Source organism: Trematomus bernacchii, unplaced genomic scaffold (assembly GCF_902827165.1).
Source record: "Trematomus bernacchii unplaced genomic scaffold, fTreBer1.1, whole genome shotgun sequence".
Taxonomy (NCBI): domain Eukaryota; kingdom Metazoa; phylum Chordata; class Actinopteri; order Perciformes; family Nototheniidae; genus Trematomus; species Trematomus bernacchii.
Genome location: NW_022987784.1, coordinates 1,245,998 through 1,258,745, shown reverse-complemented (window position 1 = coordinate 1,258,745; position 12,748 = coordinate 1,245,998). Strand labels below are relative to the sequence as shown.

The following is a 12,748-nucleotide window of genomic DNA, read 5'->3' as shown; positions in this document are numbered from 1 at the left end:
ATTAAGACAAGAGAAACTCACCTCAAACTGGCTTTCGGAGCTTTTTAAGAACTGAAGACTAAAATGAAAATCCTCTAACTAGTAAGTGGACCTGTGAGCATTGAATTCCCTTAAAAGTAGTGAAAGAAGTATTTAGATCATTAGAATAAATTCGCATTTCTACACGACGAAGATACTCAAGTAATAGTCCTGCATTCAAATTGTACGTAATTGAAAATCGATAAGAATTATCAGAAATGTACTTTATAATAAAACTCACCATGCAGAATGGTAAACTGAAGAAACTGTGAAATAAATGTAGTTTCTCAGAATTGTAACATCCTTAATTTGTCACTATTACAAAATTAGTAAACAGTAATTGACTGTATCATAATCTGGCAACAAATAAATGAGAAAATGTTTTGACAGTGAGAGATTTGAGAAAAATATAAAGAAATAAGAAATCCTTTTTTGAAATGCAGGGAGATAAAAAATAATCACAATTGTAACATAACACAAACCGGTATTGTCCAGTATTCAAAGATGTGAGTGATGTGAATAAATCTTTAACAAGATAAATACAATTTTTTTATTTAGTTTGAGTTGTTAATCATAAGCTCTACAAATTAAGTTGACATTATATCACAAGGTTCATGTACAAAAATCTGTTTATTTAAGTGGCACAATGGGAATGATTGAAGTTCTGTTTGGACAATAAAACCTTGCAAAAATACAAAATGTTATCAACACCTTTGATTGACTTGCTTCAACTGATTTCTTTACAAAATTAAAGGAGCAGGATCGGCTTCAGTGCTCAACCCCTCTTCCAGTTTCTGGTGCTGTTTTAGGAGACAAAAGTTTATATTATTAAAGTACAAGTCATTTTAAACTCTGTGGATGTCACATTATGTGTCATGTTTATTTATAATGCTGCTGCTGCTGTGATTTCACCTGTAGTCTGCAGCAGCTTCCAGTCCACCTGCAGTCTGGTTCTTAATCTCTCCAACGCTTCCACGTCCTCCGGAAGAGGAGCGGGAAGCTTCCCCAGGGAGGGGGCCGCCTCCCCCAGGAGAGAGGAGGCGGTGGGGCCGACACACACACTCTCACCTTCCTGAAATTATAAAAAATAATTACATACTGCTATTTAAATCTCCCCCAAATTAACAGTTGTATTTCCACACTATCAAGGATTAATTTGGCATTAATTGTAAGGAAGTTTATTAAAGCTTAGCAGATTTCAGACACAAAGGCAATTACATTTTTTAGGTAGATTTAAGAGGTGCAGGGGTATACGATCTAATGACCTGGGAAAAAAGCAGTGGCAAAAATAGAAGTTTTGAACCTCAATTTAAGAGAAAAAGAGTTATGGTGGAAGTCAACTTTTCTCTGTGTTCTGCAGTGAATGAAAACTGAAAGCTTCTTCTCCATGTTTGGTTCTGACCCTGGGGACTGAATGAAACTCTGTCCCAGTCTGTACTTTTATCAAACCTGCTCCAGTCTTCCTTACCTGCATCAGCACCAGTGCGTGTCCCTGTGCGAGGCCCTGCAGCAGGCCTGTTAGTTGTTGCCAGGCTCCGTCACACAGCCCGCTGTCTGGAGCCCGGACCAGCAGGACCAGACTGGGGTCATACTCGTACCCCAGAGGCAGGAGGAGGCCCAGCACAGCCTGCATGAAGCCGGACACATCCCTGCAGCCCTGTGGGGGGGACAGACAAACACACATAGGACGTGTTTACATGCGTCATATAACAAACACACACACATACCCTGCACTTAAAACACTTATTCACAGAGGGGCACAACCATGACGGCAATACTTCAATATATAGGATAATTACTTAAATACTCCGAAGTACATTGTGAAATCTCAACCTCGGGGTCATAATGTTGAAGCAATGGTGAAATGTGTTTTTATGGCCAAAACCTAAAACAGTATGTTTACATTAAAAGTATATAGGGTTAAACATTTAGATATATTACTTAGACATTATGTTGGCCACAATAGCTTGATATGAGAAGTCATCATACAATCATGTTGACAATATAACAGAATGATCCAGATGATCCATTGCTACAGATGAAGTACAGTACCTTCTTCAGACACACAGGAATATGATATTTGCTTTTCTGTTCCTCTTCCTTGTTGCTGAAGTGCACCAGGAGTGTTTTCCTAAAGATAGAAAGATTTCTGTCATCATCTTTGGGACACATTTTTTTTTTTATTTGCTCAAGAGGGACAAGTTGTATCAGAAAGTTATATTCAGGTACACAGAAATTATATTTACCCATCCTCTTTGTAATGAGTTGGGACCACCACGTCTCCAACACATACAACCAACACCCTGCATGAAGAGAAAGTGGTTACAAATTCATTAAATATGAAGCTATTCAAGTCATTTTTAAATAAACATTCACTGTACATAAAGGATTAGATGCACATTGCTTTACCGGTTGCTGAGAGCAGTTACAGCATGCTGGACAACACACGTCATCGCCATGGTGACGTCGTGGACCAAAGCCAAGCCATTGCAGATCTGCAAGCAGGTAATTCAATATAATGGGTTGCGCTTGGAGCAGATCACATCCTGGCACTCAAAGAGACAAATAGTATCCGGACTGTACCTCATTCCTCTCCATTTTCTCCACGAGGGCAATAAGACTGGAGAGGGCTGGGAGAGCATCGCTGTCATCGTTAGGGAAATTCTCCCTTATTGTGGAAGAAAGTACACGTTTGTATACAAATTAAGATGAAATGATGATTATAAATATTGTTTTGAATTCATCTCTTTCTCTCATAAACTCATTTTGTGCCATATCTAAGAAATAAAGTTGATTATTATGATATAATGTTACCTGAGTTTGCTGATTATGACCGGGTCATCTGATGAGCTGAAGAGTTCACACCCCTCTGGGCAGGACACGCCATCAGGGAGGACTGAAGCAGTGCGGACAGGAGCAGGGACACGTCTCGTGGGCTCGGGCCACACCTCTTCTTCTGCACTTTTCTTCTCTTCTCCATTCTCCACTTTTCCTTCTTCTTCCGCTAATTTAGGACGCTTTGTGCTGACATCAGAGGTGGGAGGCTCAGCTGGAGAAAGACGAAAGAAATACTTATTAAAGCGGTGAAAAGTCAAAGTTATGTCTGATTGAGCCTTCTAACAATATGCACCTGAACCAAACTGTCAGAAGCCATGTTGAATTGTGGGTAAAGTAGGTTCCCCTTTTAAGGAATAGCTCTAAAAGAATAATGTGGATGTTATACCTGCGTGTTTGAGGCAGGACCAGTACTTCCTGTGAGCCGATCGGCTACAGTGGAGGGACTCAAGTGCACTGAGAAAATAAAAAAATGTATTCAATACAGTTAGAAAACACACTCACACATGGAACATCTAACTGACGACCAGACCCACCTTTCACAGGGACCATCGAGGTTTGCAGGTCGAGGCGCAGGATCTCCGAGTAAAGTTTGAACAGTTTGACACACAGACTGGGGGAGGGAAGTCAAGTTGTATCCTCCCTGGAACAAAGCACATAATAAAACATTTCACAACAGCATTTCCCCTCCAACAGGATGGTAGCAATATGCAGGACCTTCCCTTGGCTATGAAGAGTAACATAAATATGCACAAGTAATACATGTATTAATAGATTAGAGACTTGGTTAATGGGACAAACAACAAAACAACTAATGTCGTCTCCAGGAAAGCAGGTGTTAGTGAGTAAGTGAAATCGTTTTATATGCATGTGTTGATATTCAGTGTGTGTGGCCTGACCTCCAGCACAGCACACAGTTTCCCTCCTGCCAGGTTCATCAGGAGGTGCGTGAGGTGGGCAAAGATGTCCGGGCTGGCACACATTTCACCCTGAAAATAAAGAAAATCTAAATATGTTTAGTCAGACAGGGCACAGGGTTTTACAGCAGCAGTGTTTCCCATACATTGATTCATTTGTGGCGGGTAATCTCATAAAAATAATTTAAAAAATATATTATTGTTTTCTTATTTAACCTTTTTTTTGGTGGTCTAATGGATAGTGAGGTGGGTTGATGATCGGAAGGTTGCTAGTTCGAATCCCGCCTGGAACACCACCACTAGTGTGCCCTTGAGTAAGGCACTTAGCCCTCAGTTACTCCAGGGAGAATGTCCCTGTAATTGGTCACTGTAAGTCGCTTGGAATAAGGCGTCTGCTAAAAGCCTAAATTGTCAATTGTAAATTATATTTTTGGGATAATAAACCCCACAGATCCTCAACTCCGGTGTGTCTCACGCATTAACAACGCAACACAGAGCAACAAGAACGTTGTCTGCTACAGTAGCCATGAACTCGCATGTATTTTGTTATTTGAGGGGGGGGGCGGTGCGGTGCCCCCACAAATAGAATCAAATTCTGTGGGAAACACTGAGCAGTCACATTTCATTAGATGGAAGCGCAACAGGACATGAGTGCACACACATAGTCTGCTTCATTATTTAATTTTCTGTACCTCTGGGTCGCCGATGGCCGAGTCAAAGCCCGCACACACCAGGACCAACTCGGGATTAAACTGTGATAAAGAATGCATAATGATTCATATATTAACATTAATTTAATATCACACATCAGTATCTGTAAGCCAAATGGGATTTTTTTCTTACCTCGTATGCGACTGGCAGGAGCATGTGACAGAAGACTGAGAGATAGTCACTGTTCTTCATTCCCACCTGAAACATCACAATGGGAGATCATTACAAAAACATTCAAACACACAAACGTAAAAGCTCATTTGAAATCAGTAATGAAAGGGTTTATATTCGCTATTCAATAACTGGATTAAATGTTTTTAAATCAAGCGCAAATAATACAGCAATATTTTCAGATTTCAGCTTTTAAAAAATCAGTAACGCTGCTTATTTGTTTTATTGTATTACCATTGTTTTTTACCGGGGGGGCCAGACAAAAAAAGCAATTTAAAACACCATGTTGCGCATTATTAACGTATGATAAGAGTTTATTCTATTTTTTTTTAAAATACATTCAATAATTATTTGATTAACCAATTTAGATGATGGATTATTAACTTAAGTTGAAACCCTTAATTGCCATACTTTTCTTGAATTTTATACAGAAATGAATTTTTATTATTGTTTCACTTCTCCTTCAACTTATTATCTCAGTAAATACAAAAGATAAAACAATTAATGTGGCCTAGCAAATTAAAAACTGTGACTTTTAAGTATGTCTGTGGTTACTTACTTTGTTCCACGGCACATTTATATTGAATCCCTCTCCTTTCTCTTTGCCAACATTGTCGTAGTCGGATTCTCTGAGTTGAGGCCAGAATTTCTGATGCTCGTAGCGGTGCCATGAGAAGTAGAGCACGCTGCGAATAACAATGTAGTATGCATCATTTATAATGATAGAGGAAAACATCCAGATAGCAATTCAGGTCCTTCAGTCAAGAGGAATGACTCACCTTGGATCATCTTCAAAAGAGTACTGCACCCCTTGGCCGTGATGCACATCCCAGTCAACTATCAACACCCTGGAAATATATTTTAAAAAGTAAATACGTATATTTTGGCCCAATTTATAAAGAAGATCTTGAATGGATTAACCAAGAAATACCTTTTAACCCCATATTTCTGCTTGGCATAGTGAGCTGCTATGGCCACATTATTGAACACACAGAATCCATTGGCAGCACTGCGCATACTGTGGTGTCCGGGTGGTCTGTGAAATGAAAGGAAGGGGGTTTACGTGTCAGGGTTTATTTGCAGGAATTGATCAATCATTTAGCCAATACAGAAAACGAAAGCCTGATGACATACAAACGCTTAGTATTTAGTTTATTATGATATTAAAAGTAGAAAAGGAAGTCTGAGAAGCTAAAAAAAGAATAGCTGGTATTTGGTAAAGGCTGCCTTAATGATATTCAATCTAAGAATCCCATTACTATCTTTAAAAGTGTATTAATGTCAACATTCTCAAATAGATCAGATAGCCCTGATTTACTAAGATTTACTTATTAGCTGATTATTCCACAACATTCTCATTTACCATTTTTTTATTAAGAAAATATTGTAATGAATACTTTAACTGATTGTTGTTCACGTTTCATCCCAGCTGTTCATATTATAATCGATTTACTTAGTGAGACTGTGCAGAAAGTGTTTAGTTCATACACATGAATTGTAGCATCAGCGTTAATATCAGCTTGTTCTCTCACCTGACCAGAGCCATGCCGTTCCTCACCTTCCCCGTCATCACACTGTCCACCAGCTGCAAAGAGGCGCCTGCAGCCAGCTTGGCACAGTGATAGATGTTCTAGGACAGAAAAAAGGAGTATTAATAGATATTTAAGAATAATAATAGCTACCACTCAGTAAGAAAAAGTATGTATCCGACTTACTGGATGGAAGTAGACGTCCCCATACTGCAGGGTGAACTCCTGCAGGTCCTCCAGAGTCATAAAGGGGGTCTTCTTCACCGCCTCCAAGTACTCCTCACTTTTAAAGTAGCAAAGCACATAGCTGAGTGGCTTTGGGATATTATGTCAGCCTCACACAGAGGAAGAGCAATGACTGACCTGTGAACCAGCAAGATGTCTTCATCCGTTGCCTCGCGGACAGGTACAGAGACGCATCGATCAGCAAGACCCGAGTTTTTCAAAGCTTCATAACTCACTATCAGACGCTCAGGTACCTCGATCTTACATGCAGGGCTGGAGAGAAAAAAAATCTAAATTATATTCCATGTAGTATGATATTAAGATTTCTATTTTTGTGTTGTTCAAGAGGATGTTTGGATCTGTAACTCAACATCATTTGTACAGTAGTGGTTAAAACATTTCTCTTTAACACTTATTGTGCACAGGCATCCTAAAATACCAAGAAAAATGGGTTAAAATTAAGCTCAAAACCATTGGATACTACCCTGACTAATACAAATACAAAATGTAGTACAGTATTTTAAAAAAAAAGATGAATTGGGGCCGGATATGCATGTGTATAATAAATGTGCAAAAATGACTATATTGCAGACACAAAGAGCACAATACCTCCTTAAATATGTGGAATTACAATGTTAAACTGCTCAACAGATCAAGCTAGTTTGAATAATAAAATGCTAATTGTCCATAAACTTGCATTACATTAACATAGCAATAGGAGACAGCGGGCAAAGAGCAAAACACTGGGTGCAATGTAACAAATAAACCGCATGAGAAAGATATTTTAGAACTTTTTTTGGAATAAATAAATACTGATAAGATGAGGGTGCTCCTCAATAACCACCCCGGCTACCTACAACAAACCGCAACTCTAGTTCCTACCATTACTTGAAGGCACGAACGAATCACTTATCTGAAGTAACTATTAACCATTTCCTGCATTCTGTTTAACACGCATTCACTAACCAGTGACACCCTTTGGACTCAGAACGATAACGTTACAGTCACACACGTTAATTAACCAATAGCTAGCTAACGTTAGCCGAGGCAAGCTACAGTAACTTTAACGAACAAACCACTTTATATATAAGCATAGAGACATTGTGTCTTTACTCCTGTCATGTCGGTTACTTACTCAACCCAGAGCAGTTTGTATTTGGTCATCTCCTCATCGTAAATCAATGCTGTTCCCATCTTCAGTACTTCTCGGACGAGCTGCAGCACTATGACAACAGTGCAACTTTCTGTTAGAAACTGTTCCTAATATAAGCGGTACACGAAGTAACTGGACAGAGAATCAATGAGTTAAGCTGCTGTTATCGGACTTTCACCGTAATGTGAATAGTTTACCATAGACTGTAGTTTACTGATAGCTAGAGGCGCCCTTTCTTTCTGCATGAAAACAATGTGGACATCTGAGTCTGATGGAGGTTGTCAAACTGTTTGATGGAGCACTACCGCCACCCTCTGGACGGGGTCTGGTACTTGAAATATTACTTATTTTAAATGGCAAAATGAAAGTTATCTAACGTACAATATACTGTTAGTATTACTATGTGCAATAAAGTGCCTTTTCACGTGCAATCCACATCTGTACATATTGTCCTCAATCATGTTAAGTGTAGGGTCGTTGCATTTATTTTAGTCTTATTTGCAGTGGCGGCCGGTCCATAGGGGCGCTAGGGGCGCCGCCCCACCTCTTCCCATATTGAAAAAAAAAAAAAAAATTAAAATTAAAATTAAAAAATATATATATGTTTAAAAAAATATATATATTTTTATTTTTATTTTTAATGAACAAGGTAAATATTATATAATTGGTATCAGTAAAATGTATAATCTACAATAAAATCTCGTTTAAAATTGTGTTACGATGTCTAAAGTTACTGATAAGTCACATGTTTCCTGCCTGGCCTTCCCCATGCACCTTCTCTCGTCTGGGCGCTAAGAGAGGAGCCTTCAACCAGTGCAGCAGCAGCCACTAGCAGCTGACTGTTGCTATCTGTAACGTGTAAACTATGCCGCGAAAATATAATTTCAGCCAATCAGCGTCGTCAAAGATGACGGTCACCGGGCGCCAATGTCAGCGCCCAGTGCAGTCTGTGAGTAGTTTGGACAGTGACTCGTATCCGGTTGACGCAGTAGTTGATGAGGATGGCTTCGTGTGCAGGTGGAGTCTCCGGACCTCGGTCCCCGCCTAATTCTGTTCAAGAGCTAATCTCCAATCCTTTCGAAAGGAGAAGTTTGGCAGATAAATGTTGCTTAAAGACCTTGGACCGGACCAACCCGATTTGAATATATCGCAGCAATCTCGTGAAAAAGACAAAACGTATACACGAGGCTTCGCAAGTAGCTGGTACACAAAAAAGGCTTGGCTAGCTGGATGCAAACAGGTAAATGCTGTCTTTTGTTTCCCATGCTTGGATATCACTTTATATGTAGAGAGGAGGTTTCCCATGGTTGTTAGAAGTTTATTAATAAGTGGGCATTTATCACAGAAGTGATTGTTCTGTCTCCATGTTTGTTGCATTGTCTGTGATGTATTTTCCAACGGTTATAGCTCCTGTTCTGTCCCAGCAACACTACACGGTTTGCAGCTCCACCACATTTTTGGTTTATCTTCGGTGTCGCTTAAGATCTGCTTCCCATCGGACTAAAACCTCCACGTAATCTGAAGACAGATACTTGAAGTTATTTAAACCTTTTGCAAACTTTATGTTCTTTCTTGCTCTAGCCTTGCCAGTTCATTGTACATAACACATATATTATCATTATGCTAAGTGGTTGTTCGTGTTAGACGATGTAGCTTTTTCATTTCTGAGTTATTGCTATATGTAAATAAGCCTGTTTGTAAATAATCCTCAGAGAAACAAAGAAAAAACACAATTTATGACATTTTGTGCTGTGGTTATTTTTTTTAAATTGCATTTATTCACAGTTCAGTTTGAAATGCTGTAGTGACTTGTATTGAACCACTTAAATATTTATAATTAATGCTACTGAAAAGATGCTATTAATTTTATATCTCACATGCAGTTCACTGTAAAGCTACTTGGTGAAGGTGTTGGTTCATAAAACATGAACAGTTTAAGAAAGAAAAAAACAGACCAGTTCTGAGAACACAAATTCCTGGTAAAGTAGTAGATGTTCAGGTTGATAAATAATATTTTCCACACTGAAGATTATGGAGGTATTGATCAGTCTTCTCATATTTTTAAGCCTCGATTTCTCCTTTCCCCCCCCCTCTAACATCACCAGAAGTCATCATTTAAGGGGTCATTTCTCGAAAAAAAATTCCGGGGGGGAAACCCCCCGGACCCCCCGGGTAGGTCACTTACGGTACGTCAAGAGCCCCACCAAAAAAAAAAAACACCGGCCGCCACTGCTTATTTGTCTGTTTTATTCTATATATGTTGCACCTACAGGACTAGCACAAAATAAATTACGTCGTGCCTTAATAATGACAATAAAGTTCTTGAATCTTGAATCTGACCAGTAGGGAGTAGCAGCCTAGTAGGCTACACTTTGCAGTTGATAGCTGGTAGTTCAACTATATTCATATTTGCATAGTGATTGAAGTAGTTAAATGACTATTTTGTCATTTTCTGGCAGGTCAATTTCTAAAACAACGAACCAGTTTGAGACATTAAAGCATTTGATTGAGGTCTGACTTCAATCTGTGGACCTTTGCTGCATGTTGTCCTCTTATTCTCCCCCTTTCCATTATATCTGTTGTCTTTGTACAAAAATAGTTAAACAAAATGACCCTTAAAGAATCAATACATATGTATGTGTTTACTTTTCTAGCAGCTGAACTTATTTGGCTTGCTATTTGAACCACATGTTTAACATATAAATAGATGTGCTTTATTTTCTCACAATTAAAAAGACAAATACGTGTTTACATTATTAATATTTTAATAGAAAAAACAACAGTGCAAGACAAGTCAATAAACAACTCACAGTATAAATGAAAATATAAAACAGATCACATGTCATGATAACATTTGGCCATCAACTATCTTTTAGGAAGGGTTGGCATCTTTCCTGTGGGAAATATGTAGATCAGAATTTCATTTATGAACTCATTAATGTTAATTTGATCAGGATGTTTATTTAGAAAATATCGACCTTTGACTCAATGTCTTCCAGGGTCTGAGTTGCTTGGAAACTCAAGTCAATTGTCGATATATACTGAGAAACAGCAGAAAACAATATCACATAGTACACTTCTTTACTGTCAACAAACACATTGACTTGATGTCCTGGTTCCTTGATGTTTAATTAGATATGATTCTTTCATTTCAAGCAGTTATCTCAGCAATCATCCCGCTCAGCCTCTCCTCTTCTCCCTCCTCTGTCCTATCTGCTGTTTCCTCTTGTGTTCTTGTGGGACAAGCTGAACTCCTTTCCTCTTTCTCTTCCTCTCCTTCATCCTTCTTCCCCTCCCTTCCCTCTCCCCCCCTCCTGCTTGACCTGCACAACAAGAGAAGGGCTCCCCTGCACCTCTTCCTGAACGAGGGGTCGCAGGCAGCGTACAGTAGAGGGTTAAGGCAGGAGTTGAGATAAGCTAAACATGTGACGTACGGCTGAGCAGCCAGTAAAATCTGATCCAAAAAGCAGGAGTACGGGACATAACCAAACTCCAGCAGCATGGAGACAGTCTTATTAACATGCAGGGGCAGCCAGCACAGGAAGAAAGCCATTACTAGAGTGACGATGACCCTGAGGAGTCTTCGCTGGCGCCTGCGGTCAGGGCGAGGGCCCCGTCCAAAATGTCTGCTGAGGAGCTGGGCCAATGAGCAGTAGCAGACCAGCAATATGACAAGAGGAAGCAGGAAGCCAATTAGAGTTGATTTAAGACTCAAAGCAGCCGCCCACCACACCTCTGCCCTCTCTCGATCCGCCTCCTCTAGATCTGCTCCAATCAGCATGGAGTAATCCATCTGGCAGATGAGGATGACTGATCCAGAGTCAGTGGTAGGATGAATTTCTTCATAATCATAATAAGACTCAGGGTCCAGCTCCCTGACAGAGCGCAGCAGCAAACCAGGAAGTGCCAGCACCCCTGCCAGCACCCACACCCCTCCAAGTACCCACAATGCCCTGCTGGGGCAGCTCTGTGGGGCGTGGTGGCTGGAGTGGCGTCTCCCAGTCAGAACCCAGTACCGCTCCACACTGAGCATGCTCAGACTGAACACGCTGGCGTACATGTTGAGCGCCGTGAGGAAGCTGCTGATCTGGCAGAGGGGCTGCCCAAAAGGCCAGTGGTAGCCCATGGCCGTGTACACCGCCCACAGAGGGAGAGTGACGAGGAAGCAGAGGTCAGCCAACGCCAGGCTGGCTATCAGGGAGTCTGTGAGTGAGCGGGGGGGACGGGGGATGTAGGGAGGATGAGAGGAGGAGTGAGAGGAGTGAGAGGAGGGTCTTTGTTCTGATGAAGATCCATCTGTTTTCTTCTGAGGAGATCCACCAGTGTTGCTAATGCTCTGCTGTCTGATTCTGATCAGGCCAGTGAAACAGGTCTTTCCGGTTCCCCTTCCATCGGGTCGGTCCATGTAGGCCCACAACACCAGGCCGTTGCCGAGGCAACCAACCAAAAAGGCCAGCAGGTAGACGGACGGGATGATGGAGAAGGAGGGAGACCAGTCGCTGTAGTCGCAGTGGAAGAGGGCAGGGGGAGAAGGAGAGGGGGAGGTGAGGAAGTCTGACATCTGTGCGTCCGTCTGCTAAGTTTCTAAATATAATGAATCGCCATTATCATCTCTGGCGTCCCAATACTGAAGAAAAAGTCCAAACGCCTGCACGGTACTATTGTTCCAGGACCGAAATTCCAGTAGCAGATGAGTCCCTTGTTCAGTCTCACAGAAGGTTAAATTGGATGATCTAAAAGTTTAAAAAAAGCAATGAGATTCTCAAACTTTTGCAACAGGCAAAAACACTGTACGTGCACAGCTCATAACAACAAGTTTTGCAACAGACATCTTACTTCAGGAATTTTGTCCAGGGCAATTTGGACTAATCTGCCAGAGAATGTTGCAAACAGACTTTTTTTTTAACATGCAAACAACAAAAGGTCTTCAGTGCACGTGAACTGTGTGTTCCTGTCCATGCTCATACTGTTTATGTTCTCTTGTGCAAAGATGTCAGATGACTTAAGGCGACTTTAAAGCAACATTTTTGTGTTTTTATGCAACACCATTTGAAAGAAAAGTGTAACTCCTACAGGACAACCAGAATCAAGGAGGAAGGTTCTGGATCAAAACACATAAATAGACAGATTCTCACACTGCACTAATGCAGGAACAATTACATACAGTGAAGCAAAGGACCTTTGCCAGG

General features: G+C 40.6%; 2 protein-coding genes across 3 annotated transcripts; both read right to left on the bottom strand.

Moving 5' to 3' along the window:
* Positions 1 to 554: 554 nt before the first annotated feature.
* On the bottom strand, positions 555 to 7,846 carry hdac10 (histone deacetylase 10). 2 transcript variants are annotated; one of them, XM_034149402.1, is made up of 21 exons: positions 7,757 to 7,846; positions 7,542 to 7,629; positions 6,545 to 6,679; positions 6,368 to 6,464; positions 6,185 to 6,282; positions 5,584 to 5,688; positions 5,432 to 5,500; positions 5,212 to 5,338; positions 4,614 to 4,679; positions 4,463 to 4,522; positions 3,753 to 3,842; positions 3,390 to 3,496; positions 3,242 to 3,309; positions 2,833 to 3,067; positions 2,602 to 2,686; positions 2,428 to 2,513; positions 2,265 to 2,321; positions 2,071 to 2,149; positions 1,487 to 1,675; positions 931 to 1,090; positions 555 to 818 (listed from the first exon to the last, which is right to left on the bottom strand). In XM_034149402.1, exons 2-21 carry the CDS (start codon positions 7,598 to 7,600, stop codon positions 787 to 789), a joined length of 2,004 nt encoding a protein of 667 aa, XP_034005293.1. In that variant the 5' UTR covers positions 7,601 to 7,629; positions 7,757 to 7,846; the 3' UTR covers positions 555 to 786. The 2 variants fall into 2 exon arrangements, with proteins under 2 accessions (XP_034005293.1, XP_034005292.1); XM_034149401.1 differs by having other exon boundaries at positions 7,542 to 7,831.
* Positions 7,847 to 10,710: 2,864 nt separating this feature from the next.
* Positions 10,711 to 12,120, bottom strand: aplnr2 (apelin receptor 2). Its single transcript, XM_034149445.1, has one exon. It carries the CDS (start codon positions 12,118 to 12,120, stop codon positions 10,711 to 10,713), a length of 1,410 nt encoding a protein of 469 aa, XP_034005336.1.
* Positions 12,121 to 12,748: the final 628 nt, after the last annotated feature.